The following is a 26,520-nucleotide window of genomic DNA, read 5'->3' on the forward strand; positions in this document are numbered from 1 at the left end:
CTTTTCAAAAAAAAATCTTAGCCAGTGGCTCCATACTAATAGGTGTGTGAATGTGTGTACTAATAGGTGTGTGAATGTGTGTACTAATAGGTGTGTGAATGTGTGTACAAGTGTGTATTCATTCAAGGTTTATTTTTTTAGATATTTAAAACATATTTATACGGTGCACATATTTTCATGTTCTTTTTTAGTTTTATAAATGGTTTTAATATTTTAATAACATAGCATATGTATTTATGTACTAAAAGATAGTGTGATATTTTAGATTATCATATTGTTTTCAGGTATGGAATGACAATGTTAGACATTAAACATATAGAGGAAAAGGGGGATTAGTTTACAGCTTCCTGATTTACAATTGTCTTCCAAGAGCTTAGTAAGTTGTAAATCAAGGGTCACTGGTACATAAAAAGATTCACCTCCACTCAGTGCGACAAAAGAATCAAAAATGTTTTTTTTTTAAAAAAAAGGCAAACTAAAGCTTTTAAAACTATTTTTATAGCACTGGTCTTGTGAGCTCTTCCTGAGAATCACTAAGAAAGGAGACCTCCCACCTCCCACCCAAATAGAATAAACTGTTCCTCAAATCATAAAAAGCTACAGGATTCCTGAACTCCCCTACGATATAAATAAATTACAAGTCAATGAAGGAATACCTCTATTTTCATGAACTGGTCAAGAAATTTGTCAAATCTCCAAAACACCAGATGAGATTGGAAATCCCACAGTTTCACCTCCTTGTTTTCCATAAAATAGTTTGCCAATCCTTTTCTACAGTTGAAAAAAGAACTTTTGAAAGTCTTTAAGATGTTAATGGCCACCTGCACCCTTTCCAGGGAGTCTTCAATTTCTCCTTTCAGAAGGTCTCCAGGTGAAAGGTAAGCTGTTGCCTAGGATTTAATGAAAGGAAACAATAAAAAATATGTTTAATAATTTTTTACTGAAAATATCTGTTTCAATGAACCTTTTTATTTAAAAAAATTTTTCAATGAATAATTTTTAAATGACAATGTCCTGAATTGAGCCAGGAATGCTGTGAGATAGGAAGTACAAATTGTAGAAATTCAGGCACTTGGGTTTCAGAGACATACCTGCATACATTAGAATAATCTACAGAAGACTAAAATTTCTGAATTCATACATTCCAGCAATAACTAAATTCTTGCTAAGCTTCACTGATACGACAACTGTGTAATCAGAATTTGCATGGATATTCCTGCCAGCAGATATTCTGTACACTTTTCATACAAAGAAATACATAAGCCAGGAGGAAAAATATCAGACCATGGATTTTACAGATATGATCACCTTACTTGGCTGCATAAGGTCACTTGCAAAGACGAGAAAGAGCTGATATTGGTGGGTATACAATTGGCAATTCTTTGAAGTTAGCAAACTTTTCTTCTGGAGGCTTACACAGCATTATAGGACATAAAATCTAGTTGATATATGCCATATGAACTTGTTTTGAACAGAGGAAAGGGAAAGGAGAGAAGAATTAAAGAAAAAGACTCAGATTCATGTAGCACTGGCCAAACTCACAGGACCATCATCTTGGTTCCTTCCAGTTCTTCTCTCTCCATATTTGTCATGAACGTTCAGAATTTCCTCCTTGAAGGATCTCAAGAACCAACAAATTCTAAAGGTTATTTTGTATACTGTTTCTTTCTGATGCATCTGAACCTCATATAAATTACAGTAAGTCCTCACTTAACATTGTAGATAGATTCTGTGACTTTAAGTGAAATGGTATATAACAAAACCAGTTTCACTATAGACTAATTGACATAAACAAGAGTTAAGCTCCTAGGGCACCTCGTCAATTTATAAAACAACGGTGAATGAATTGACATTATTCAAAGACCTGCTGTATAGGTCGAAACTGTGTGCCTTTAATTTTGTGGTTGCTTAGGAAGTTTTTAGAGATCTCAATGGAGAACGTGAAGAAAGCCCCTAAATTCACCACAGCAGAGGAAAGGATTCTTTTTCTAAATGTAGACATATTATCCTCCTTCTCTCATAATGGCTACAGTTTTATGTGCAATATAGACTCTATGCCATAAATTCGTGAAGTAACAAGAAAATCATTTAGTATCTAAAAACCCTACTGATGAGAATCCTTCAAGTTCAAGGTGTAGATTCCTAATCTATGCTCTTATTTCTCCCTCAGGCTGTATGGAAAATGAACCTCTACAGGAAGGCTGCTAATATTTCACACAGCACAGGGAGGAGAACTACTAGTAATCCCTTAGCAATGTGAGTTTAAAACAGTTTACACGTTGGTATGGGCTAGGGATTCCAATACCTTTAGATAAAAGTATGCATGCTTTATAGTGAATACGTCCTGTTAGGAAGCAAAAAAACTATCAAGACCACTCCATTGCCTTGTTTCAGTAGCCCCGTGTGACCTAATTACTTCCCTCTGAAGTAACTACCCTTGGGCAGCCATCCTTATGTTCATTCTTGTGCTTCTTGGCTGACCCTCACACAGATGAGACAATCACAGCAATTCCCTTTCTGTCATATAGCCCCCTGTTGAGTAAGACCTCCAAAGATAACGGTATAGCACTAAATACCCTAGATCACAAGACTCAGACTATATACCCTTTCCCTGGGGAGCAGCATATGTGAAGAAAAAATGCATCAGCAAGGTCAGGAGACCTGGCTGTGATCCAATTAAGAGACCACCAACTGGTTTTATGACTTCAGCTAAGTTGTCTCGGAGGATCTCTTTTGCCTTATCTGCAAAAGAAGAGAGGTGACTTAATGAATCTCAAGATCCCTTTTAGCTCTTAAACTCTGAATTATTTTCTGCTTGTTACAGTAGCTCTCTGGAGCAGACCCAACCATAGCAGTTCTCTGTAGTCTCTCATATTCAATGGTCTCAACACAAACCAACAAAAAGCCACTGGATTTAGGATGAACTGGTTCCACTTCAGAGGCCTTATAAACGAAAATCCTGCTAACCAACTTATTTATTGATAAGCCAATTAATCAATTATCATTGAAGCAATTTATCAATGATATTGTCAGCTTGATACTTGTCTCAGATTCTTCTTTCCTCGTTTTCATGTGCTTTTAAGGATTCTTACTTTTGCTCAATCCAGATATCCCTTCTCCAAGCTCAACCTCTCAGACTTCAATGCTTCCTCACCTAGAATCTTACGAATGACAATACCCATAACAGTGGTACCCAGCTATGGAACAGACAGAGGGGGTAGCCGAGAGTGGTAATGATGCACAATGACCAGGCAGTAGAGCCAGGTTACCAGAGAAACTTTTAAAGCAGAACCCATCATCAAAGCTCAAGTGTGTTCTCCTCTGAAGTGGCCAGATGATACCTTTTATGTGTCTGGCCTAAATGACTAAATTAACCGTCACTGTGAAAAACAGTAACAAGAAACAATTTGCTTCTAAAGTAACAAAGAGTTTCTGACGATGACCGGAAAGTCTAGAAGGATCAGACAGGCAATAAAAACGAGTGAAGCAGATCGGTCACGGCAGATGATGGAGACCATGGTCACCTGGATAGCATGTGACCCATCAAAAAAGGACACCTGAAGCTCTAGCAACTGACTGTGCCAACAAGGACAGCAGAGCGGGTGTAGTGAGATCTCAGTGCAGGCTGAAATGCCGGAATTTACATGAGAATTCAACTTAATTACTGGCAATTTTAATTTTAATATACTATGCAAAATGAAAACTGCATCGGTCTACAGACCAAATGCAGCTTACAGCCCAGCTTATGACTTCTGATACATAACACAGCAAGTGTTCCAATGTTTCATAAACACACTAAGGCTGAGAGTTTCATGGAAGCAAAGTACATGAAAGCTGTATGAGGAAATACAATTATAGAAAATGTGTAAGATGTGTAATCACACAAACCATGCATAGTATAAATTAAGAAACATTATCACTACCTCATAAATCATCCCAATTAAAAAAAAATAGTAAGCTCAATGCTGGTGAGTTAAACTAAAACTTTTTACACATTAATAATAGCAATGCAATTGATACAATTTTTTAGAAAACAATGCATAAATATTAAGTATCATTCAAGAGCCATGAAGAGACTGTACCCTTTGATCAACATCAGGAATTTATTTTAAGCCAATTATCCAAGTTAAGAAAAAAGGCTTTTTGTGCTAAGTTGTTTTCTGCATGTTTATAAATAGAAGAGGCTAGAATCAATCTAAATATCCAAGAGTAACAAAATCACTTCCCAAGAAGCTAGAAAAAAAATTGTATGCAAGACAACATGCATAATTATACCTAAGGTTTGGGGGAAAGAAATTAATTAAAAATACTGAATTTTAGGGCAATAGAACTGTAGGACTACTTCCATAGTTATAAATTTTATGCAATGACAATATTTTATCATTATCATTAGTACACCACATATTATGTTGCAATGAAAAATAAAAACATTTTAATATATGAAGCGTAGCATAATGAGTAAGAATTCTATCACTGACAAGCTGGGTGACCTTGAGAAAGCTATTTATTTTCTCTGCACTTCAGTGTTTTTTTTAAATGTAAAATGGACCTACTAATAACACCCTTGTCACGGTGTTGCTATGAATTGAATTTGTGAATTTCTGTAAAGGGCTTATAAGAGTTCCTGGCAAACAATAGCATTCTGTAATATTTGTTGAATAAATATAAAAATAAAATTAGACAGCACATAACTGTCCGGGGGGAGTTGAGCTCTTCAGGGAACCCAGGTAGGCAAATTGATTCACTGCTGATATTTGATTCCTAACACGATAGGGCAGATTTACCACAAAGTCCCTTTGAAGAATCAAGGAAATCAGGTCAACAGAACCTTTGGACAGAAGGCAAGAACAGTAACTAAGGAACAAGAAAAGCTACATTATTTCCTTGGGAGCCTAACAACTTTGGCCAGTGATGTGGACTAGGGGTCAGGGGTTATAGGTTTACACGCTCATAAGTAACCAAGATTTCCTAGGAGCCCCCAACAACAGTGAATGGCATCTGGGGTTTGTACACTAAGAGGGCTTATTCTCAAGATGAGATAAGGATCCCTCAAAAGGGGTGTGGGAGACGTGGTGGTTCTGGTCACTGATCCTGCAGTAGGGGTCATGGTCTCTCACATGGAGATTCAAACTATTAGGACCCATGGTACCTGCTTAACAACAGAGCAAAAATTCAGTTTGCACAACAGAGAAGCAGACATAGAATGAAGCCAGAAGAGACAATAAAATGTAGCAAGAAATGGACCTGCAATCTCCTACCAAGAGCTTCAACTAGCTTGTAAATCAACAGTTTGGAACTTTTATGAGTCTCTACTAAATTCCACATTGGACGTTCCACTTAGGTTATCTCATTTGATCCTCACAATAGCCCGTGAACGAGGCACTTACAGATGTGGAAACCGAGGCTCAGAGAAGTAATGTAACTTCCCTGAAGTGGTACAACTAGATTTGAACCTAAGTTGGTCTGAGTTCAATGTCTTTTCTATATATCATCCCACCTCTTTGGAAGCAAAGAGAAAAATATAAGCATATTAATAACTCAATGTCATAGCTCAGAAACTCTTAACTACAAGTCAGGACACCTCTTCTCTAGTCTGGATTTCCCCCTAAATTCTCAGGGAAATTGAGCAAATGATATCATCTCTCCAGTCTTAGTTAACTCATCTGGAATAAAAACAGGGACTGAGTTGGGACATAATTCCCCAACCAGTTTATCCTACAACATTTTTCTCTTTATTGCTAAGAACAGCAAAATTCTGGTGTCCGGGGTAGCAGGAGCTCCAAGCTGCTGGTCTTGATTACAAACAGACTTTCAGGGCTCCAAATCCCTTTCAATTTACTGCTCTGTGCATCAACAAAAAAATTAATTTTCTACATGCACCATGTGGAAACCACTGGGAAGCATTAAGACTAGATCTGTGATCTAGGTCAATCACAGTTGTCCACTCTCCTCCAGCAAGAAATCCAGGCCTTTCCAAAATACTCTCTCTCTTTGGCCACAATGATTATTCAGGAATGGAAATAAAATGCACCATTGAACCAGAACTGAAAAAGAAGACAGCTTCTTTCCAATGAAGTTCCTCTACTGTAAAGGGTATATGTTTGGGGCTACCAACAGCCACCTTACTTAATGTGTGGTGAGAGTCTGACAATAAAGTCAGACACAAACCAGAAAAATGAAGGATGGTGGGAAGCATTGAAACGGTTATCTAGTCCCCTGGAACAAGCTATTCCTGAAGTCACTGCATTCTTAGACTTTCTAGTTTCACATAAACGTACACAGTTTTTTGGTTTAGTTTTGTTTTTTACTTCAGTCTGTTTCAGCTGGAGGAGAACCAATTCTGGTGGGAAGCCTTCTTTAGAACTCAAAGGTTAAGCCATATATGCAGATTCTGATGCTCTGGCATTTGTTTAACAAACACTGTTTTAGTGGTTCAGACACAGACCCTGCTATGGACTGAAGTGTGTCCTCCCATATTCCTATGTGGAAGCCCTAACCACCAATGTGACTGTATCTGGAGATAGGGCCTTTAGGAGGTCATTGAATGAGGTCATACGGGTGGGGACCCTAATCTGACAGGACTGTCGCTTTATAAGAAGAAAAAGAGAGATTTCTCTTTCCACCATGTGAGGACACAGAGAGAAGGCAGCCATCTGCGAGGCAGGAAGAGAGCTCTTACCAGAACATGACCAAGGGGGCCTGTTGATCTGGGCTCCCAGACTCCAAAACTATGAGGAAATAATTTCTGAAACTAAAGCCACCCAGTTTATGGTATTTTATTATGGCAGCTCAAGCAGACTAAGCTGCCCTTGCGCCCCAGAAATCACCGCACTATGTGGTCTCCAAGTATCTTTTAGCTCTCCAATTATGTAATATTCTGATATTATGAACACAAGAATGAACATTCACTGAGAAAGGATGTGGAAGAGGTCCAATTTTTTTTTTAACATTTTGCAAGTTGACTGAAGAGTAGAGAAATAATTATAAATGAGAGACTTTCAAACATCAACAATGAATCAGATACAATTCCACTACTATTTTTTGAGGATAATTTTTTTCCAGGCAGATGCTCTTAACTTACTTTACATTCCAAAAGACTTCCATCAACCAGTGTTCCTGTGGAAACCTAAAGGAAAGCTACAAAGTACTGCATACGTCTGCCTTTTAGTAGAAACTGTCTTAAATCTCTTTGAAAGAAGGTAAAATATTAAACAAACTAAATCTAGTAAGAACCTGTCCTTTGTATCTAATTTCCGTTTACTATAAGTCACTTGGCCCTTGTTACCATAAAAGTCCTTTCTAAAAAAACAAAGAAAAAATGGTGTTCTGACTGTAGACTGGATTTGTTTATTCTCCGTTGATCTAATAAAATAAAACCTACCACATGACAATGATCCTTACTGTTCCTATTTCTTATTGCTACATACCTGGTCAATGAAGAGATTACAAAACTCTTGCAATAAAACTATAACCCGAGCCGGGGTATTATAAAACTTCGAATGACTCCAGATCAGACAGATGGTATGAAATAATGGGGCGATTAATATGGAGGTCTGTGGGAATTCTGTCTCCTGGAGACGCTGAAGGTGTGTCCTCAGCGGCCTCAGGTAAAGTTCCACATCTTGGGCTTCTTGGAGAGCTGAAGGGAAAGAAAACCACTGGTAATGTGTCTCTTTTTCTCTTTACAAGTTCAAGAGAACAAGGCAACAATACCATAGCTGTACTTAAATGCTGTCTGTTTCTTTTTTTTATCACTTTTTCCACCACTGACATGACAGATTTGGAAGACTTTACGCACTGTCTGTCTGTAACCACCATTTGGGAGAGTCCCGGTATGGTTACTCACAGAGCACAGGCAAATGGTGACTGAAGATTCAGCGGGCCGACACCCTTACAGTCTAAAGAAATTGACTCAACCTCATGGAAACTGGGGGAACAAAATGTCTCTGTGAAGTGGCTGTCACTTCATGGTTTGGATTACAAGCTTCAATACCAGAATATTAATTCCTCTTAGGTCCTTGGAGTAGCCCAATTTAATCATTCCGCAGTGTCCTTTGAGGTAAGTCATGAAATGACTGGGGAATTTTCTATTATATTTTAAATCAAAATGTAACTTTTGAAATTGTTAAGCATGGGTGAATGAAAATACTTTGGAACTAAATAGAGGTAATGGTTGTACGACATTGTGAATGTACTAAATGCCACTCAACTGCACACGTTAAAATAGTTGTTTTTGTGTTACATAAATTTTACCTCAATTTAAAAAATTGTTAAACATGGTAAGAATAAAAAATACTTTTTAAAAATAATATATAGAGAGAAAAATTTAAATAATTTATTATTAATTACTGCTCAATCTAATCCAAATTTCCTCTTGATTAAAATTCACCCTTCTAATGTACCCTAAGTGGATCTCCATCAGACTCGATTTTGCTCCTAAGGCTACAAATACCTTTGAGTAACTGAAAATTGACTTTACTTATGAAGGTAGGGAATAAAGTAAGTTCTTATTTTCAGGGCTTATCCTAAAAGACTTCTCTTAGGAAAAACAAAACTAAACTAAAGCACACCAGCCAAATCTTTCCTGGGTTGTCAGAGTCAGATATACACCCACCTGTGTTACTCTACTTGACATATAACCAATTAATCTGTCTACCTAACAATAAAGACCTGGGAAGACAGAGAGGGTTCCAGAACTATTAGGTTGGTGTAAAAGTAATTGCAGTTTTTGCAATTGCTTTTAACCTTTTAAACCACAATTACTTTTGCACCAAGCTAATATTTTTGTCCCCCAGGTGCGCTCATGTTTTGAAGTTAGTGTGTTTTTATCAATATTAATAAAATTAAATAACTGCATCTAATAGGTTCAGTGCTCTTCAAAGTGTGATAAGCACATCTGATGATTCCGCAGGGCCTCAAGTCTTTGAGGGGATCTTTTCCTGAGCTTTGGGCCACTTGTTCTGCTGAAAGTGTTTTCTTCTGAATCGTCAGGCCATGTGCTCATAAGACTCTGAGGACCCCTGGGACTGGTCCTATAGACACTTCATCCATAGAAAATGTTCATCTTATACTAACACGGGAAAAAACGTGAACAGCTTCTATTTATTGAGGGCACACTTTACTATGTGCCTAGTACTCTGTACACTGTATCTTCAACCCAGTGGTTCTCAGCCAGAGGAGGTCCCTCCCATCCCCAGGGGGCATTTGGCAATGTCTCAAGTAGGGTTTCCTGGTTCTCAGGAATTGTTTTCCCTTTCCCAGTCCCAAACCTGGAGATACAAACTGTTTGTTTTCTGTTCTCCACGATGAATCATTTCCACAAAGTGACAGTCGATCACTTAAGTACCAATCACCTGGGTTCAAGGAGCCGATTTTTCCAATTTCCCGACCAACTTTTCTCGGGATTCGGGAACAGGAAAGCGAAAAAAATTCCCAAGAACGGGTGGGAATTCCAGCCTGGAAAATCTAGTCTCCAGACATTCTTGATTGTGACAACTAGGATAGGAGTGGGGTGGGCAGAGGCCAGGGATGCTGCTAAACATCCTGCAATGTATAGGATGGTTCCCCACAACACGGAATTATCCTGCCCAAAATGTCAGTGGTGGTAAGGATGAGAGCTATCGCTCTAAGCCTCACAATAGTTCTGTAAGGAGGCTGTTACTATGCCAGTTTGGCCAATGAAAACCAGAAGCTCGGCAAATTTAAGAGGAGGCAATGAGTGGATCTGGGACAGGAAACCTGGTCTGACAGACCCCCCCAGCCCAAATAGTCCCCCTCATCTTAGGGCCTCTTTTCAAACAGAATTCAATGGAGAAAACCCTAAAGAGATATCAAAACATTTTCAAAGTGGATTTTAAGTATTTCCTAACCTTCCACGTGTTACATAAGAAAACGTTAATTTTTTTTCTAATATTAGAAACAAACAATAAAAGTTACATGTCCATATTATCTTACAATTTCATCATTTAAAACTTCAGTATCTTGTATATCCATATGTGCTTGAACATGCCTAAAGAAACATGAACACAGAAATCCAGAAACTGGAGAGGGTTATTACCCCTGGGTGGGGCTACAAATAGATAGTGAGAGGACAAGAAGACTTTTCACTGGATACCTTTTGATAATTTCTGGTTTTTAACAACGTGCATGTATTACCTGTTCAAAATTCATCACACATGCCTTCCTCTCTGTATGTTTAATCTTCACCAAAACTTTGATGATGACTTTGATTTCTTATTAGCTAAATAAGTGGTGGATGTGAAACACATTTAGAGCTTCTACTGGTGAATAACTGAACTAATTGTTACCCCACTGTTGATTAGAAAACCTCGGTGCTAGGGTTTCATTCACCTGTTGCTGAATACCTAATGTCCTTCCCCTCCATAATACACTCTCATCAAAACTTCAATCTGAAGTCACTTTGGTAGGTACCTACTAAAGACCCTAAAAATAGTTTCATAGAGCTGGAGAGTAAAGTGCAGATGATTAAGATGAATTCCTCATTAGCAGAGCCACATGTAATCATTTCGTGAACAGGCTAACAGTAGAAAAGTCGCTGAGGCTGAACAGGCCGGCAGGGCCCAGGCCATGAGGGACCCTGAGATCGGGCTAAAGAACAAGAGTCTTACCATTTTTCACAGCCATGACAAGGTCCTTCAAAGTTGGGAAATAGCTGCTTTGTTTAGTTTTCAGGATCTTAACCATTTTCAGGATGATTGGAGCCCGAAGCTAAAGTTTTTTTAAAAAGATCAAAAATGTAAGCTAGATTAATTACTAAATAAAAACATTCTGTAATAAAATATTTAAATTATATTCCACTCACACACTATACATGGCGTTTAACCCTCAAAGATATATTTGGTTTCAAATTGAAAGTAATTTTAAAGTGACTTTTTATTCCTTAAGCTTGTATTTTATTTTGCATCCATAATTTTCTTAATTTGAATTTTTAAACAGTTTGTCAATTTACATATTAGTACATATGTGAAATATTAAAATTTTCATATAAAATTTCTTACTCTGTTTCAGTAAATCTCTGAGAGACATGTGAACCTATGAATAAATGTCTTAGTTTTTAGAACATTAAACTGACTAACGTGTAAGCCAAGTACCCAGCAGAGGAACCAAAGATAGCTCTCCCCAAGCTATATCTCTCCACTAACCAAGACCTTATTCTTTCCCAAATCAGTTGAATGGACTAAATTAATTAAATCTTATAATCTCTAGTGTTTCCCTAGGGAACCACTCTTTTTTCTATGCCATAAAGTATTTCCAATTATCTCAAATGCTGTCAAAATATTCTCAAGAAGGCAAAACTACTTTTAATCCCCATTAGTTTTTAAAGTGCATACCATACAGCACTTTGGAATAAGCAAACTGTTAAGTCATTCAAAGGCAGTATTTTAAATCTTTAGAGTTATTGTAAATTACTGCTCTAGAGACCAAGTTCTATAAATGTCTTTGTTAATTCAATTTACAAGCAATTTCTAGGGCTATCTACTTACTTGATCATAAATGCATGATAGATTCTCTCTCCTCATCGTCCAGAAATCCAATTCAGTTTGAGGATTTGAGTAAAGACCATTCAGCAAAGGCTGCACTGAATCTTTTTCTACAATTTCTTGGATTTGATATGACCATTTAATAACCACTGATTCAATTGCATGGAGTATTGTCCTTTCATTTGGCTCTAGCCTACAAACATTAAAAGGATTTGATAAAATAATTCAAAAACAAATCATTTCATCCAAATAAAGACAAAATGTAGGTTTTAAGGGGTACTTTATGTATCCAGGAACTACTTTTCTAAATATAAATACTTCAAAATCAGATTTAATATTATATTTTTATGGCTTCATTGAGTTGTGAACTTGTTATTATCATTGGCATATCTCTAACATTAAAAAACATTGTTAAACAAAGAATTAGCATATCATCAAAAACCATTTTACTAAAAGAGTATTGTTGATATCATGGCAATTGTTACAGCTTGCTTTTTTTGTAGGTTGCTTTCAAAAAGTATACTTTGAAAGGAAATCAGACACATGGTGCTTTGGCATTAATTTTAAAAACATGTAGTTATAATAATTCTCTATTTTGCTAACAGTTTGCTTGCTGAGGGTATGATATTAAATGGGTATGCTGGTTCTCCACTTTAATATCCTTTATACGATACAATTACGTACTTGCTCTCTGGATATTTCTGATCCAAGACAATTTTTCCTGCAATAGTAGGAATTGGCAGAAGAGTTCTTCTCAACATTTTACCCCTAAAAACATGTATTTTAGTTTTCATCACTTCTATGTGACGTTCCATGTCTTGTGAAATAAAACAGGACCAGGATTTATGGTTGCTCCTATTTGAAAGAATTGGCACTAAAATCTAGAAAGAGAAACATTTTTAAAAGCAGTTAAATTAATTTACAGACAATGTGGTCCTTCAAAGACTTTCCCGTCACACAAAATTGGAAACAAAACCACTCAATTTCATAAATACACTCTTATGATATCAAATCTACAAAGACGACAAAAATCAGTGACCCATTTAGACTCAATCAATGAGACAAATTCTTTCAAAGAGGAAATAATTTACTGCTTGTTCATTTACTGATTTATCAAACATTTGTGGAGGTTTTCAGTAACTCAAACACTGTATGAAATAAGCAAAATCATGTCAAGTAAGTAAACTGCTTTCTTAATGCAAACTGAGCACATTGACAGGCATATTAATGAAAAAAATATTTTTGAATCACATGGAGGAAAGAGTAAATTAATCTTCTCAAGCTCTGAGTGGTATCCCAGTGGATTAAAGTTTGATAATCAGAAAGATGTTTATTTACTCATATGGGCCTTTTTGGGACTCCTTCCACCATTAAATTGGGTACATGTGAAAACCCTCAAAATTTTTTTATTCTCAGAGCCCAGTATATATTAAGTAATTGATAAGAGTTTGTTGAGTTAAATTGAAATTGCCTCTTCTTGCTTTCCCACCCCTTTCCAATATCTACCAATTTTAAATATTTTTCATTTTTCTGATATAATCTGTCCAGTTTACCAGCATTATATTGCATAATTTCTATTCATTAGAAAATGCTCAGAAAAGTTATCCCACCTTTTAAAAGTTTATTTTGACAACACAATCCTATACTATAGTTAAAAACAAACTGAAAATTCACTTTGGTTTTCTAATAGTGTTGGAACACGCCTTTCCAAAGACTGTTTTATTATTACATTGTTCCTACATGTCAAGCTAGGAATACAGAGATGAATTAGTAAGAAACAGTCTCTGCCTTCCTTGAGCTTAGTGGTTTAGGTCCCTCCATGTAAGAACTGCCATAATTAGAGGCACGTTCAGGATGGAATATGAAATCACAGTAGAAACACCTGGTTTAGGTGAGACTTGCCAGGAAAGTTACTGCTTGGTTGAAATCTTTAAGATATGAAAGGTCAGGGCAGGCATTCTAGAAAACTGAACACTGATATAGGAAAATCTGAGGGCTCCAGAAGTAGGGCTGCTGGCAAAGTGCTAGTCTGGCCTGCCTGACATTAGAGCCAGAACTCTAAAATGAATAGCTACAAGAAAGACAGTATGGTCATGAAGAGCTTTGGAAACCAGACTGAAGAAGTAAGGCTTGTTGGGCTGGACATGCTGTGACCAACTGGAAAACTGCTTTCTATATTAAATCCTTGATATCAACAGCTTTTTCTATAAAAAAGGTGTGAGGGAAATTCTGGTTATTCAATATTTCTAATTTACTGGGTACTTTTTCAAACTTGTACTCTATTTACTATTCTGTGACGAGGCCAACTTCCTTTAAAATTAAATATCTGTGTCATAAGCTATGGATAAAACTACATGCCACATGCTCTGCACAGCTAGAGTATCTCTATAAACATCATTTAAAACAAGCAGACCTGGGATGTGCTTTTTAATGATAATAAATCTAGTTAAACTATATACAAAGTAATTCAACTAATTGGGGGTTTTGTTTTGATTTAGTTGGGAATTTTTTTGTCTAGTTTTTGCAATTTATAAGAAAAACCTATAAGATCACGGTGTAGGTAAATGCTGTGATTGCCTCCTCCCCTGACCACATCAAAATAACAACTAAATTATATGACAAGCACCCTTAAGAATCACCTAAAGACTGGCTGAATAGAACTCGCATAACTAAGGATAGAAAGAGGAAGCCCCAAGGAGACTGGTAGGAAGGGCAGAAACATAAAAGATGTTAGTGGTTGAGAATTGGGAGGGATATCCCAGCAGAAGGTCTCCAATGAGGAGCAAGAGGTCCCACCTACACTGGGCTCCCAAGCCTGGACCATCAGTGCCAGAAAGAGGAGTCCCCACAACATCTGGCTGTAGAAGTCAGCAGAGATTCTATCCAGGTGAGATGGAGGGCTGCTGCAGTCCCAGGCATTCCTCTTAAAGGGCTTGTGCACAGTCTTACTCTCTGATGAGCTCACTTGCTCTGAAGTCCAATGCTGGGGCAGCAGTTTAAAAAGTGCCAGGGGCATACAGGGAGGAACGGAAGTGTATGGCCTCAGGGCAGGGGCTGGAGGGGCAGCTCTCTCTTGGATTAAAGTGCTGACAGGCACCATTATTCTTCTGTTGAGCTCTCCTCCAAACTCGCCTGCAGGCATACTGGGTGCCAAATCTGAGTTTCCATCAAACTCGCCCCACACAACTTGTGCACAGACCTAAAACTCTTTCAGCAGCGGTTCCTTACAAGCAGGTGGCCTTGACCCAGGCTGTGGACTTCCCTAAAATCTCTGAAAGGTCCACAAATGTCAAACAAGCAGTGGCTGGCCTCTGCTTGCCCTTACTTCTTGCGAAGCAGCACCCAGACTGGCATTACTAGCAGCCAACCTCAATTTGCAGCACAGCCTCTCCCAGGCAACTTCCAAGCTGAGCACAGGCAGATACCAACCACAGACAATTTTGTATCTCCTATCAGGTTGCTTCTTGATGGGTACAGACAGCAGATGACCACGGCCTACAACAGAGCCCCTCCCAAGAGGCCCCAGAACCCACACACACAGTGGTGGGCTTCAGACCACAGAGCACTAACCAATTAGCTCCACAAACAACACAACCAAAAGATGGACTCAGCAGGCACCAGAGCCCTGCTACAACAAATTATACTCCTTGGGGTCAGCACCCACAAAACAGCTCATCTGCTGTAGTCAACGCTAGTGCTCACAGCCAGTCCAACTGAGGGTCGATCCCACCCACTAATGTGCCAACAACAATCAAACCTCAAATACAATAGACAGGCACACACAACCCACACAAGGGATATGCCTTAGGGGACAAGGAAGATTGCACCACTGGCCCCACATGACACCTACTACACAAGGCCACCCTGCCAAGACTGGGAGATGTAGCAGATCTACCTAATATGTAGAAACAACACAGTGAGACAGCCAAAATGAGGACACAAAGAAACATAGCCCAAATAAATGAGCAGGACAAAAACCCAGAAAAATAACTAAACAAAATGGAGGCAAACAATCTATCAGGTACAGAAGTCAAAATACTGATTATAAGGATACTCAATGAACTTAGGGGAAGAATAGATGATTATAGTGCGAACTTACACAAACAGAAATGATAAAAAAAGAACCAGTCTGAAATGAATACAATAACTAAAATAAATAATATATTACATGTAATTAACATTAGATTAGATGAAGCAGAGGATCAAGTCAGTGATTTGGAAGATAAGGTAGCAGAAAATACTCAATTAGAACAGAAAAAAATTTATTTAAAATGATAGTATAAGGGGCTTCTGGGACAACATCAAGTGTAACAACGTTTGCATCATAGGAGTACCAGGAAGAAGAGAGAAAGCAAGGGATTGAAAACTTATCTGAAGAAACAATGATGAAAAACGTCCCTAACCTGGCAAAGGAAATAGACATATAGGTCCAGGAAGTGCAGAATCCCAAACAAGATGAACCCAAAGAGGCCCACATCAAGACACATCATAATTAAAATGCCAAAGGTTAAAGACAAACAGAATTTTAAAAGCAGCAAAACTAAAGCAGTTAATTACCTACAAGAGAGCTCCCATAAGACTGTCAGCTGATTTCTCAACAGAAACTCTGCAAACCAACAGAATTGGCATGAAATATTCAAAGTGATGAAAAGCAATGACCTACATCTAAGATTAATCGCTTCTCGGCCTTTTGGCTAAGATCAAGTGTAGTACATCTAAGATTACTCTACCCAGCAAGTCTATAAATTAGAAAGAAAGAAAAAGTGCTTCCCAGATAAGAAAAAGCTAAAGGAGTTCATCATCACCAAACCAGTATTACAAGAAATGTTGAAGGGACTTCATTAAGAAGAAGAAGAAGAAGAAAAAAAGGTCAAAAATATAAATAATAAAATAGCAATAACTACCTATACACCTATCAATAATTACACTACATGTAGGTAGATTAAATGTTCCAACCAAAAGACACAGGGTGGCTGAATGGATAAGAAAACAAGAACCATGTGTATGCTGCCTACAGAAGACCCATTTCAGATCAAAAGACACAGAGAGACTAAAGTAAAGGGATGGAAAAAGATATTTCATGAAAACAAAAAAAACCTGGAGTAGCAAAACTTATATCAGATAAAATAGTCTTTAAAACAAAGGCTATACCAAGAGAGAAAGAAGCACCCAGCAATTCCACTTCTGAGTATTTATCTGAAGATACCCAAAACACTACTTTGAAAAGATATTTGCATCCATATGTTAACTGCAGCCTTATTTAAAATAGCCAAGATATGGAAGCAACCTAAGTGTCCATTGATAGACAAATAGATAAAGAGGTACATACATACAATGGAATATTGCTCGGCCACAAAAAAAAAATGAAATCTTGCCATCTGCAACAACATGGATAGGCCTAAAGGTATTTTGCTAAGTGAAATGAGGTAGACAAAGACAAATACCATAGGACTTCACTTATATGTGGAATCTGAAAAACAAAATAACAAAACAGAAAAAAAACTCATAGATACAGATAACATTTTGATGGTTGCCAGGTGGGAGGGGTGTTGGAGAGAACAACATTCCTGGGATGCAAGGTTGGTTCAACAACCACAAATCAATGAATGTGAAAAAGGGGAAGGGATTAAGATGTGCAAATTAGTAATTACAAAGTAGTCATGGGGATGTAAAGTATAGCATAGGAAATATAGTCAATAATATTGTAATAACTATAAAGCAGAAGAATATACATTCTTCCCAAGTGCACACAGAACATTTCCCAAGATAGACTACATGTTATGCCACAAAACAAGTCTCAATAAATTTAAAAAGACTGTCATATAAAGCATCTTCTCCAACCACAATGGTATGAAACTAGAAATCAATTACAAGAAAAAAACTGAAAAACGCACAAACACATGGAGATTAAATAACATGCTACTAAACAACAAATGGGTTAACAGTGAGGTCAAGGAAGAAATCAAAAGACAAATGAAAACAATAACACAATGATCCAAAATCTATGAGACACAGTGAAAGCAGTCCTAAGAGGGAAATTCATAGCAATACAAGCCTACCTCAAGAAACAAGAAAAATCTCAAATAAACAATCTAATCTTACTTACACCTAAAGGAACTAGAAAAAGAACAGCAAACAAAGCTCAAAGTGAGTAGAAGGAAGGAAATAATAAAGATCAGAGTGGAAATAAACAAAATAGAGTCTAAAAAAAATACAAAAGATGAAACCAAGAGCTGGTTCTTTGAAAAGATAAACAAAACTAATAAACCTTTAACCAGATTAATCAAGAAAAAAAGAGAGAGGACCCAAATAAATAAAATCAGAAATAAAAGAGAAGTAAGAACTGACACCACAGGAATAAAAAGATGATAAGAAAATACTATGAACAATTATACGCCAACAAATTGGACAATGTGGAAGACAATGATAAATTCCTAGAAAAATACAATCTTCCAAGATTAAATCAAGAAGAAAACAGAAGAATCTGAACAGATTGATTATTACTAATGAAATCGAATCAGTAATCAAAAAACTTCCAACAAATAAAAGTCCTGGACCAGATAGCTTCACAGGTGAGAAAGAAAGAAAATTATAGGCCATATGCCTGATGAACATAGGTGCAAAAATCCTCAACAAAATAGCAAACTGAATTCAGCAATACAGTAAAAAGATCATGTACCATGAGCAAGCGGGATTTATTCCTGGGATGCAAGGTTGGTTCAACAACCACAAATCAATGAATGTGATAACCCCACATAAACAAAATGAAAGATAAAATCATATGATCATAGCAACAAATGCAGAAAAAGTCTTTGGCAAAATCCAACACCCATTTATGATAAAAACTCTTAGCAAAGCAGTAATAGAGGGAACATATTTCAACATAATAAAGGTCATATATGACAAACCCACAGCTAACGTCATACTCAATGGGGAAAAGCTAAAAGCATTTTCTTTAAGATCAGGAAAAAGACAAGGATGTCCACTTTCACCACTTTTATTCAACATAGTATTGGAAATACTAGCCATAGCAATCAGACAAAAAAAATAAATAAAAGACATCCAAATTGGGAAGAAGTAAAACTATCATTATTTGCAGGTGACATGATACTACATCATACTATAGAAAATCCCAGAGTCAGTCCACCAAAAAAGAAAACAAACAAAAAACAAAACCCTATTTGAACTGATAAATGAATTCAGTAATGGAGCAGGATACAACATTAATATTCAGAAATCAGTTGCATATTTACACACCAATAAAAAACTATCAGAAGGAAAAATTAAGATAGCAATCTCATTTACAATTGCATCAAAAATAAAATACTTAGGAATAAATTTAACATAGGAGGTAAAAAAAAAAAAAACCCTATACCCCCCAAATTGTAAGACATTGAAGAAAGAAACTGAACAAGATACAAATAAATACAAGCATATACCATGCCCAAGGATACAAATAATTAGCACAGTTAAAATGTTCATATTACCCAAAGCAATCTAAAAATTCAATGCAACCCCTATCAAAATACTAATGGCATTTTTCACAGAACTAGAACAAATACTCCTATAGAACCACAAAAGACCCCGAATAGTCACAGCAATCTTGAGAAAGAAGTACCAAGTTAGAGGTATCATGCTATCTGATATCAAATTATACCACAAGCCTATAATAATCAAAATAGCATGGCACTGGCGGAAAAACAGAGACATAGATCAATGAAACAAAAAAGAGAGCCAAGAAATAAACCCTCACCTATATGGTCAATTACTCTATGACAGAGGAGGCAAGAATATACAACAGGGTAAAGACAGTCTCCTCAATAAATGGTGTTGGGAAAACTGGACAGATACACACACAAAAAAATGAAACTAGACCACTTTCTTACACCATATACAAGAATAAACTCAAAATTGATTAAAGAGTTAAATGTAAGACCTGAAACCATAAAACCTCTAGAAGAAAACATAGGCAGCAAACGCTGACATTGTTCTTAGTGATATTTTTAGATATGTCTCCTTGGGCAAGAGAAATAAAAGACAAAATAAACAAATGTGGCTATATCAAACTAAAAAGTTTTTGCGTAGCAAAGAAAACCATCAATAAAACAAAAAGACAACCTACTAAATGGGAGAAGATATTCGCCAATGATACATACAATAAGGGGTTAATATATAAAATATATAAGGAACACCTGCAACTTAACACCAAAAAGACAAACAATCCAATTTAAAAATGGGCAGAGGCAGGGTGATTGGTTAGTTCAGTTGATTAGTGCATGATGCTCGTAACACCATGAGCCGGTTCAATCCCCGCATGGGGCACTGTGAGCTGCACCCTCCACAACTAGATTGAAACAACTACTTGACTTGGAGCTGATGGATCCTGGAAAAACATACTGAAAATAAATAAAAATTTAAAAAGGCGGGGGCAGAGGACCTGAATAGATATTTTCTTCACAGAGAACTTATAGATGGCCAATAGACATGAAACGATGCTCAACTAATCACTAATCATCAGAGAAATGCAAATTAAAACCCAATGAGATATCACCTCACATCTGTCAGAATGGCTATCAATAAAAAACTCAACAAATAACAATGAACAATAAAAACAAAATCAGTGAACAAACAAAACAGAAACAGACTCATAGATACAGAGAACAAATTGATGTTTGCCAGGTGGGATGGGAGTTGGGGGACAGGGTGAAAAAGGTGAAGGGATTAAAAATAAAAATTGGCAGTTACAAAACAGTCACGGGGATGTAAAGTACAGCATAGAGAATACAGTCAAAAACATTGAAATAACTGTGGTGTCATATGGGTAAATTGGTACCAGACTTATTGGGAAGATCACTTTGTAAGTTATATAAATGTCTAATACTATGTTGTATACCTGAAATTAATATAATATTGAATATCAATTGTAACTGAAAAATAAAAAAGTTTAAAAAAATAAATAAATGCTTGGATTATGAAAGGAAGGAAGGAAGGAAAGAAAAAGAAAACCAGAAAGAAAGAAGGAAAGGGAAGGGAAGGGAAGAGAAGGGAAAAGGAAGGGAAGGGGAGGGGAGGGGAGGGGAGGGGAGGGGAGGGGAGGGGAGGGGAGGGGAGGAGAGGAGAGGAGAGGAGAGGAGAGGAGAGGAGAGGAGAGGAGAGGAGAGGAGAGGAGAGGAGAGGAGAGGAAAGGAAGAAAAAAAGAAAGAAAGAGAAAGGAAAGAAAAAGAAAATCCCAAACTTTCTCTGTGAATCAAAATAATTTGAACGTGTTTACAAAGAGTGTACAACTATAGATAAAAGAGTTATGGTACCTTTGCTGTGGTACTCTTACCTTCTTTCTTTTAATCTTTTTTAAACTGGGGAGTTTCTTTTTACAGTGCTTCTCAAATCAGTAGAGACTATTATCCGAGAAACACTTACAAAACACAGAAGCCTGGGCTCTCCCAGACTTCTTGAATTGCGATGTCCAAAGATATGGCCCAGACACTGACTACACAAACCAAATCATCCTTCCTTTCTGACTTGATAAGCTTTCACAGTTATTGTTTCTATCAGGATCTGGATCAATATAATACACAATTAAAGAAATAACTACGTGACATTTTAAATACTGTTGCTAAATATAATTACATAACACAGTTACTAATAATAACATATGGGGACACACAACGTCTAGGGGCAGATCGGGAGTTTAGTTTTGGACATGATAGATTTGAGATGTCCATTACACATCAAGTGGCCATGTCCAGAACGAAGAGGGATGTCTAATCTCAGCATTCAGAGAGAGATCAAAGCTGGAAGAGAGACGTGTGAGAGGCCGCAGCACATCAGCATGAATTACTGTTAATCCTTGTATATCTGAGTCGGATTCCAAAATCTATTCAGCACTGAATATACAGTAAGTGAAATCTTTTAAATGAAAAAAAAAAAATCTGAAGTCACAAATGACTTTCCCCACCTTCAATTCAAACACTGGGTCTATCCCCCTTTCCTTACCCTCTCCCATTTAAGAACCCAACACTAGAAAATTCCCTCAACACTTTTCTATCCAGTTAGTACATCAGTAACAGTCTCTCCCTTATGCCTCAACTGAGTCACCAATTCACCAATCATTGCACTCAATGTTTTTCTTGTTAATGTACAAATCACCCAGAAAGTCAGAAGTTGATTATCTTGGAATGCAAGTCATAACTGACTGCTGACGCCCCTTTTGACTCCAAAACTTCCAAATTAAGCCTGCCCTGATAAAAACCTTCATAGACCATGCATGACAACTATCATCTTCCAATAAATACAAGAATTTGGGTTTGCTGGCAACCATCTGAAAAAGTTACTTGGCTATTTATTTTCTAATCAGCCACTCCAGCCTTGTTTCTTCCCATCCGCCAGCTCTGGTGCCCCAATCTAGTTACATTAGTTTACTTCTTTTTAAAAAATGAACCCGCATTTCCTCACCTCTGTTCCTTTGCAGTGCTTCTCCCTCTGGTCAGAATGCCCTTCCTCCATCTTCTACACCTAGCTATCTCCTCCGTGTCCTTCAGCTCTATGGGGTCCAAATAATTTACCACACGACTGTGGATGCTTTTGACAGCCAGAAGGAACACTAAAAATTACTAGCTCTAATAACTAATAACTGATCTGTAACAGGTGCAAATCAAAAATGCCCTAGGTAACCCGAGACCTATGATAATCCTATTCAAGACTTCCACCTTCCCTGCCAACCCTCCAGATGTGGGAAGACGCCGGCAGGCTCGCTGCTGAAACCCCTATGCTAGTCCTGCCTACTATGTCCTAACTCCATTGGCGTAGCTGTCTGCCTCCGTAACTAGACTGCACGCCTTCTGAGGGCAAAAACTGCATCACTAATTGCCAGGTCTGTCCGGTCACTAGCACCAAGTAGGTACTTAATAAATGTGAATTAAATGAACAAATAACCACCATGAGCTTATTAGCATAAAATTCCCCATGTTCTGTTCATGTAAATATCATACACAAAAATCAAATGGAGATAGCAGAGATTACACACCAAATGCTTTTTGTCTAAATATCTTGTAGTTTCAGTACTTTGTCTCTTCTAAGAACAGCATATCAATTAGCCCTTATTTACCCTCCATTCATTTAACAAGTCTTTACTGAGCTCCTACTATGTCAGGCAATGCCTTAGGTGTTTAGGACACGTCAGTGAGCAGAACAAAGATTCAGGGCTTGGACGAGTGTAAAAGCAAGTGAGGCACTCGTCTTGGGGGAAAAATATAAGAGGGCACCAAAAACACTCAGTAATCAAGATGAACAATAGTCTAAAATGGTTTAAAGTCAAAATGAATGCAAAAAAGATTCACAGTGAACAAAATTATCAACAGTTTTTCAATAAAGATAGGATTGGTATTACCGACTTTTCTTTTTGACTCAAACTCCAAGATGACTTGGCATGGCACTGTTGATGATCCTATTTTTATGGAAAGTGTTGGGTTTTGTTGCATTAATTTTGATTGTAAATATTGCATTTAAACATTATTTATCTTGATTACTGAGTTGTTTTTGTTCTACCCACCCCGCCATGAATTTTACTCCTCCAGTAGGTGCCTCACTTGCCTGACTTTGATCCTTGCCCTCAACTATCCCTGCTCTTCCGGAGACTTCACTGAACAGAGATATTTGAGCAAAAGGACTTGACAAATATAAAGGGATTGGCTGAGTGGATTCTGGGGGAGATAAAGAAATAGCAAAGAACCTGGAGTAGCAGTGTGCCTGAAGCAATGGGCCAGCAAGAGGCCATGAGTTAGCAAGTGAGATAAACTGGGAGAGATGAGGAGGAGGGCAGATCACCAGTGCTTTCACACCCTTGAACAAGCATAAGAATCATCTGAAGGTCCTGATGCAGTAACTTGGGGGTGGGGCCTGAGATTCTGTAGTGCTAAGAAGTGTCCAGGTAATGCTGATACTGCTTATTCTCAGTAAGCAACAGTGCAGAGTCTAGACCACTATATGCACCTGCGCCCTCATTTGGAGTGAAAGGAGAGCCAGTGCAGGGTCTGAGCAGAGAACTGACATGTTCTGGCCCATGTTTCAACAAAGATCACTCCAGCGGCTGTGTTGGGAATGGGCTCTAGATGCACATAGAAGCAGGAAGACCAATAAGGAGACTAAAGCAGTAACACAGGAGAGAGATAATGGTGAACTGGACCTGAGGGGCAGCAGTGGAAGGAGAAGGGCACTGATTCTGGATATATTTTGAAGGTTGAATTTGCATGATTTCCTGCATGTTCCAGCTGACTCGGAAGTTTTCTGGCTTGAGCTACTAGAAGGATGGAGTTGACATCCACAGTTCTGGGGAGAACTACAAGTAACGCAGGTTGGGGAAGATCAGTTCAACTTTGGACAAGATGTCTATTACACATCAAGTGAGAATGGCAGGAAGGCAGGTGGAGATCCAAGTCTCCAAGGTGGATCTCCAAACTTGGCTAGAGAGCGAAGTTTGGGAGTACCTTGCATATTATCATAAACCATTGTCAATCAGCCTGTTCTGTGAGCTGTAATGAATATTAAGCAAAGGCAATCCTTGGAAACTTTACCCTAAAAATCTATAGCCAGGCCTTAAGGCCTCATTCACACCGAATTTAAACCTTGCCCATAAATAAACCCAAGTGGCATCATAAGGATGATATCTTCACTTTGTTTTTCCTTCCCAATATTTATATCCTAGAGCATAATTAAGTGAGAATCTTCCAAAACACTTACATTCCCGAGGTTCTGGAGGTTTTATACCTTCTATTAATGTACTCATTAATAGCTTATTCTTTTTCATTTAAACCTTTTTTCATAGTGATATGCATTGAGATTGAGATAAATTCAGAGAAAGGTCAAAGGAACTGGAGTTCTGTACCTTCCGTTGCCAGACACAGATGGTAGAGCAAGAACACCCATGATGAGTGCAGCCTTGCCCTTCCACACCCAGCTCATGGCAGTCTGGATGTGAATGGCCAAAAGTCACTCATATTTCATGTGAAATCCTTTCATCAGATTCAGTACAATAAAAATTTCTTAAACACCTGCAATATACCCCAAACTATTCCAGGTATAGAAGATAGAAAACTCTCTTCTTAGTGTCTTCTAAAATCAGTGAAAACCAAGTACATTTCACAGGAAGGGAGGAAAACTGAGGTAAGGTACTGAAGTTGGGAGTGAGAACTCAAAGACAGCAAGAAAATATCTCCTTTCAAAAAGACGGCAAAAGAGACCTAGGAAATAGAAGTGAAAGATTGGCAGATCATTAGTAACAAATATGTTGGCAATTATTCCTACTGTAAGTTTCGGCCTTGTCAGGACTGCATTGATTAAGGTTATCTGATTTGCTGATATGTAACCCAGCGGTTCCCAAAGTTTGGGGCACAGGAGAATCACCTCGGGATCTTGAACAACTACTGCCCCCTGGCTCCCACCAGACTCTACAGACATTGATTGAATTTGAGGTGTCGCATGGGTAGGTTACAAAGTTCCTCAGGTGGTTCTAAGGTTCATCAAAGTTTGAAAACTACTGCTCTGTTTCCACGGAAGCTGGTCGTTTAGTATGCTGTTCTTCAAAGCTGGTCCTTGAACAAACAGCTTCAGCTGTCAGGTTAGAAATGCTATCAACCCCACTCCAGACCTACTGAATTAGCCTGCCTTTAACAAAATCCCCAGGAGGTACTCATGCACATAAAAGTGCCAGGAGCATTGGTTTAGGAAGCATTTCTCTGATTTAAGGGGAAAAAAAGAGGACTTTCAGGGCAACCATTTCAGGGCAACTTTATTTCCATTACTTTTTCCCACTATCTGTCATGAGGGACACTTATTAGACTGGTGCGAAAGTAATTGAGGTTTAAAAGGTTAAAAATAAATGCAAAAACCTCAATTACTTTCGCTCCAAGCTATTAGAAACTAACAGGAATCTGAAAAACTGATTTTTCAAAACCCTTTCCAAAGTGTCAGTTTGTTTCTACTCTGAATGTGAAGTTTAAAATTCACAGCTTAAGTACAAGAGTCTATTCAATTCAAGCTTTTTATTTACTTCCATTGTTTAGAAAGAGGAAAAAGATCCTACAAATTACCACCTGTTGAATATTAGCATCAGAAAGTCTCAGCTCATTTCAGGAACAGTCTAAATGCTATCAAGCTCCATTCACCTGGCTTCTACATTCTTTTTAAAAACTAGACAGTTGTCATTATCACCCCAATAAACTTTTTTTTCTAAAAAAAGAGACAGATTAATGGGGAGATGACTATAGTTACTGCCTATGTACATACAGGGTTTCCATAAGATTATGAGACTCCAGGACAGACAGGGCAAGTAAGGTTTATATGTCATCTTGAGCTAAGAAGAAGGGGAGGGATTGGGGGGGGCTTCAAAGGGTAGGAAAGCAATTCACATGGAGATATAAAAGCAAGTGTTTGCTAAATAAATGTTTGCTGGCCAACTTTAACAAAGGGACACAGAGAGAACTTGGATCAAATGGGCCTCTTGCTAGGTTCCTCCCTGTCTGTCATATCTAGTTCATATTAAATTATAGTTATCTATGATAATAGCTCCCTTCCTGGAGGAGAAAAATAAAATAGGGCATTGTCCCAAGGAACTCCAAGTATCATAGAGATAAATGAAAGATTCAAATATTAAAGATAGACCGGTACCTCGTCTAGGAAGGCAGTTACATGTCCAAGAGATGAGGTGGGTAACTCTCCAAATAAAACCGTTTGAGAGAAATCATTTATTCCAATCCTTTCAGTAACCGTCTTGGCAATATAAACAAGCTTACGTTTTGCATCTTTTGGAATCTGAAACAAGAACAAGGTTATTAGTTTAAGTCCACGACGTAGTTTCCGTTTAACAAGTAGGATTTGCTGTATCTAACTTGTGGCCGGGCTGCTAGCAGGAGGAACAAAACCCGGTATCTACTAAAGTTAAGTGTTCTATCTCCTGTCTACTGACATTTTTTTTTATTTAATTAGTTACAATTAAGAAAGTAGCGAAACAAAAACATTTCAAAAC

General features: G+C 37.7%; 1 protein-coding gene across 1 annotated transcript in view; it reads right to left on the reverse strand.

Annotated features, from left to right (window-relative positions):
• DNAH11 (dynein axonemal heavy chain 11) overlaps positions 1-26,259 on the reverse strand; it is a 287,853-nt gene extending 261,594 nt beyond the window's left edge. The window contains exons 1-6 of the mRNA XM_081079668.1: positions 26,163-26,259; positions 12,186-12,382; positions 11,505-11,694; positions 10,629-10,728; positions 7,428-7,639; positions 657-890 (exon numbers count right to left, since the gene is read on the reverse strand). Of these exons, the coding sequence (XP_080935794.1) occupies positions 657-890; positions 7,428-7,639; positions 10,629-10,728; positions 11,505-11,694; positions 12,186-12,316 (867 nt within the window). The 5' untranslated portion in view covers positions 12,317-12,382; positions 26,163-26,259. The remainder of the gene's footprint in view (positions 1-656; positions 891-7,427; positions 7,640-10,628; positions 10,729-11,504; positions 11,695-12,185; positions 12,383-26,162) is intronic.
• Between the last annotated feature and the right edge of the window lie 261 nt (positions 26,260-26,520).

Source organism: Rhinolophus hipposideros (assembly GCF_964194185.1).
Source record: "Rhinolophus hipposideros genome assembly, chromosome: 18".
NCBI classification, from domain to species: domain Eukaryota; kingdom Metazoa; phylum Chordata; class Mammalia; order Chiroptera; family Rhinolophidae; genus Rhinolophus; species Rhinolophus hipposideros.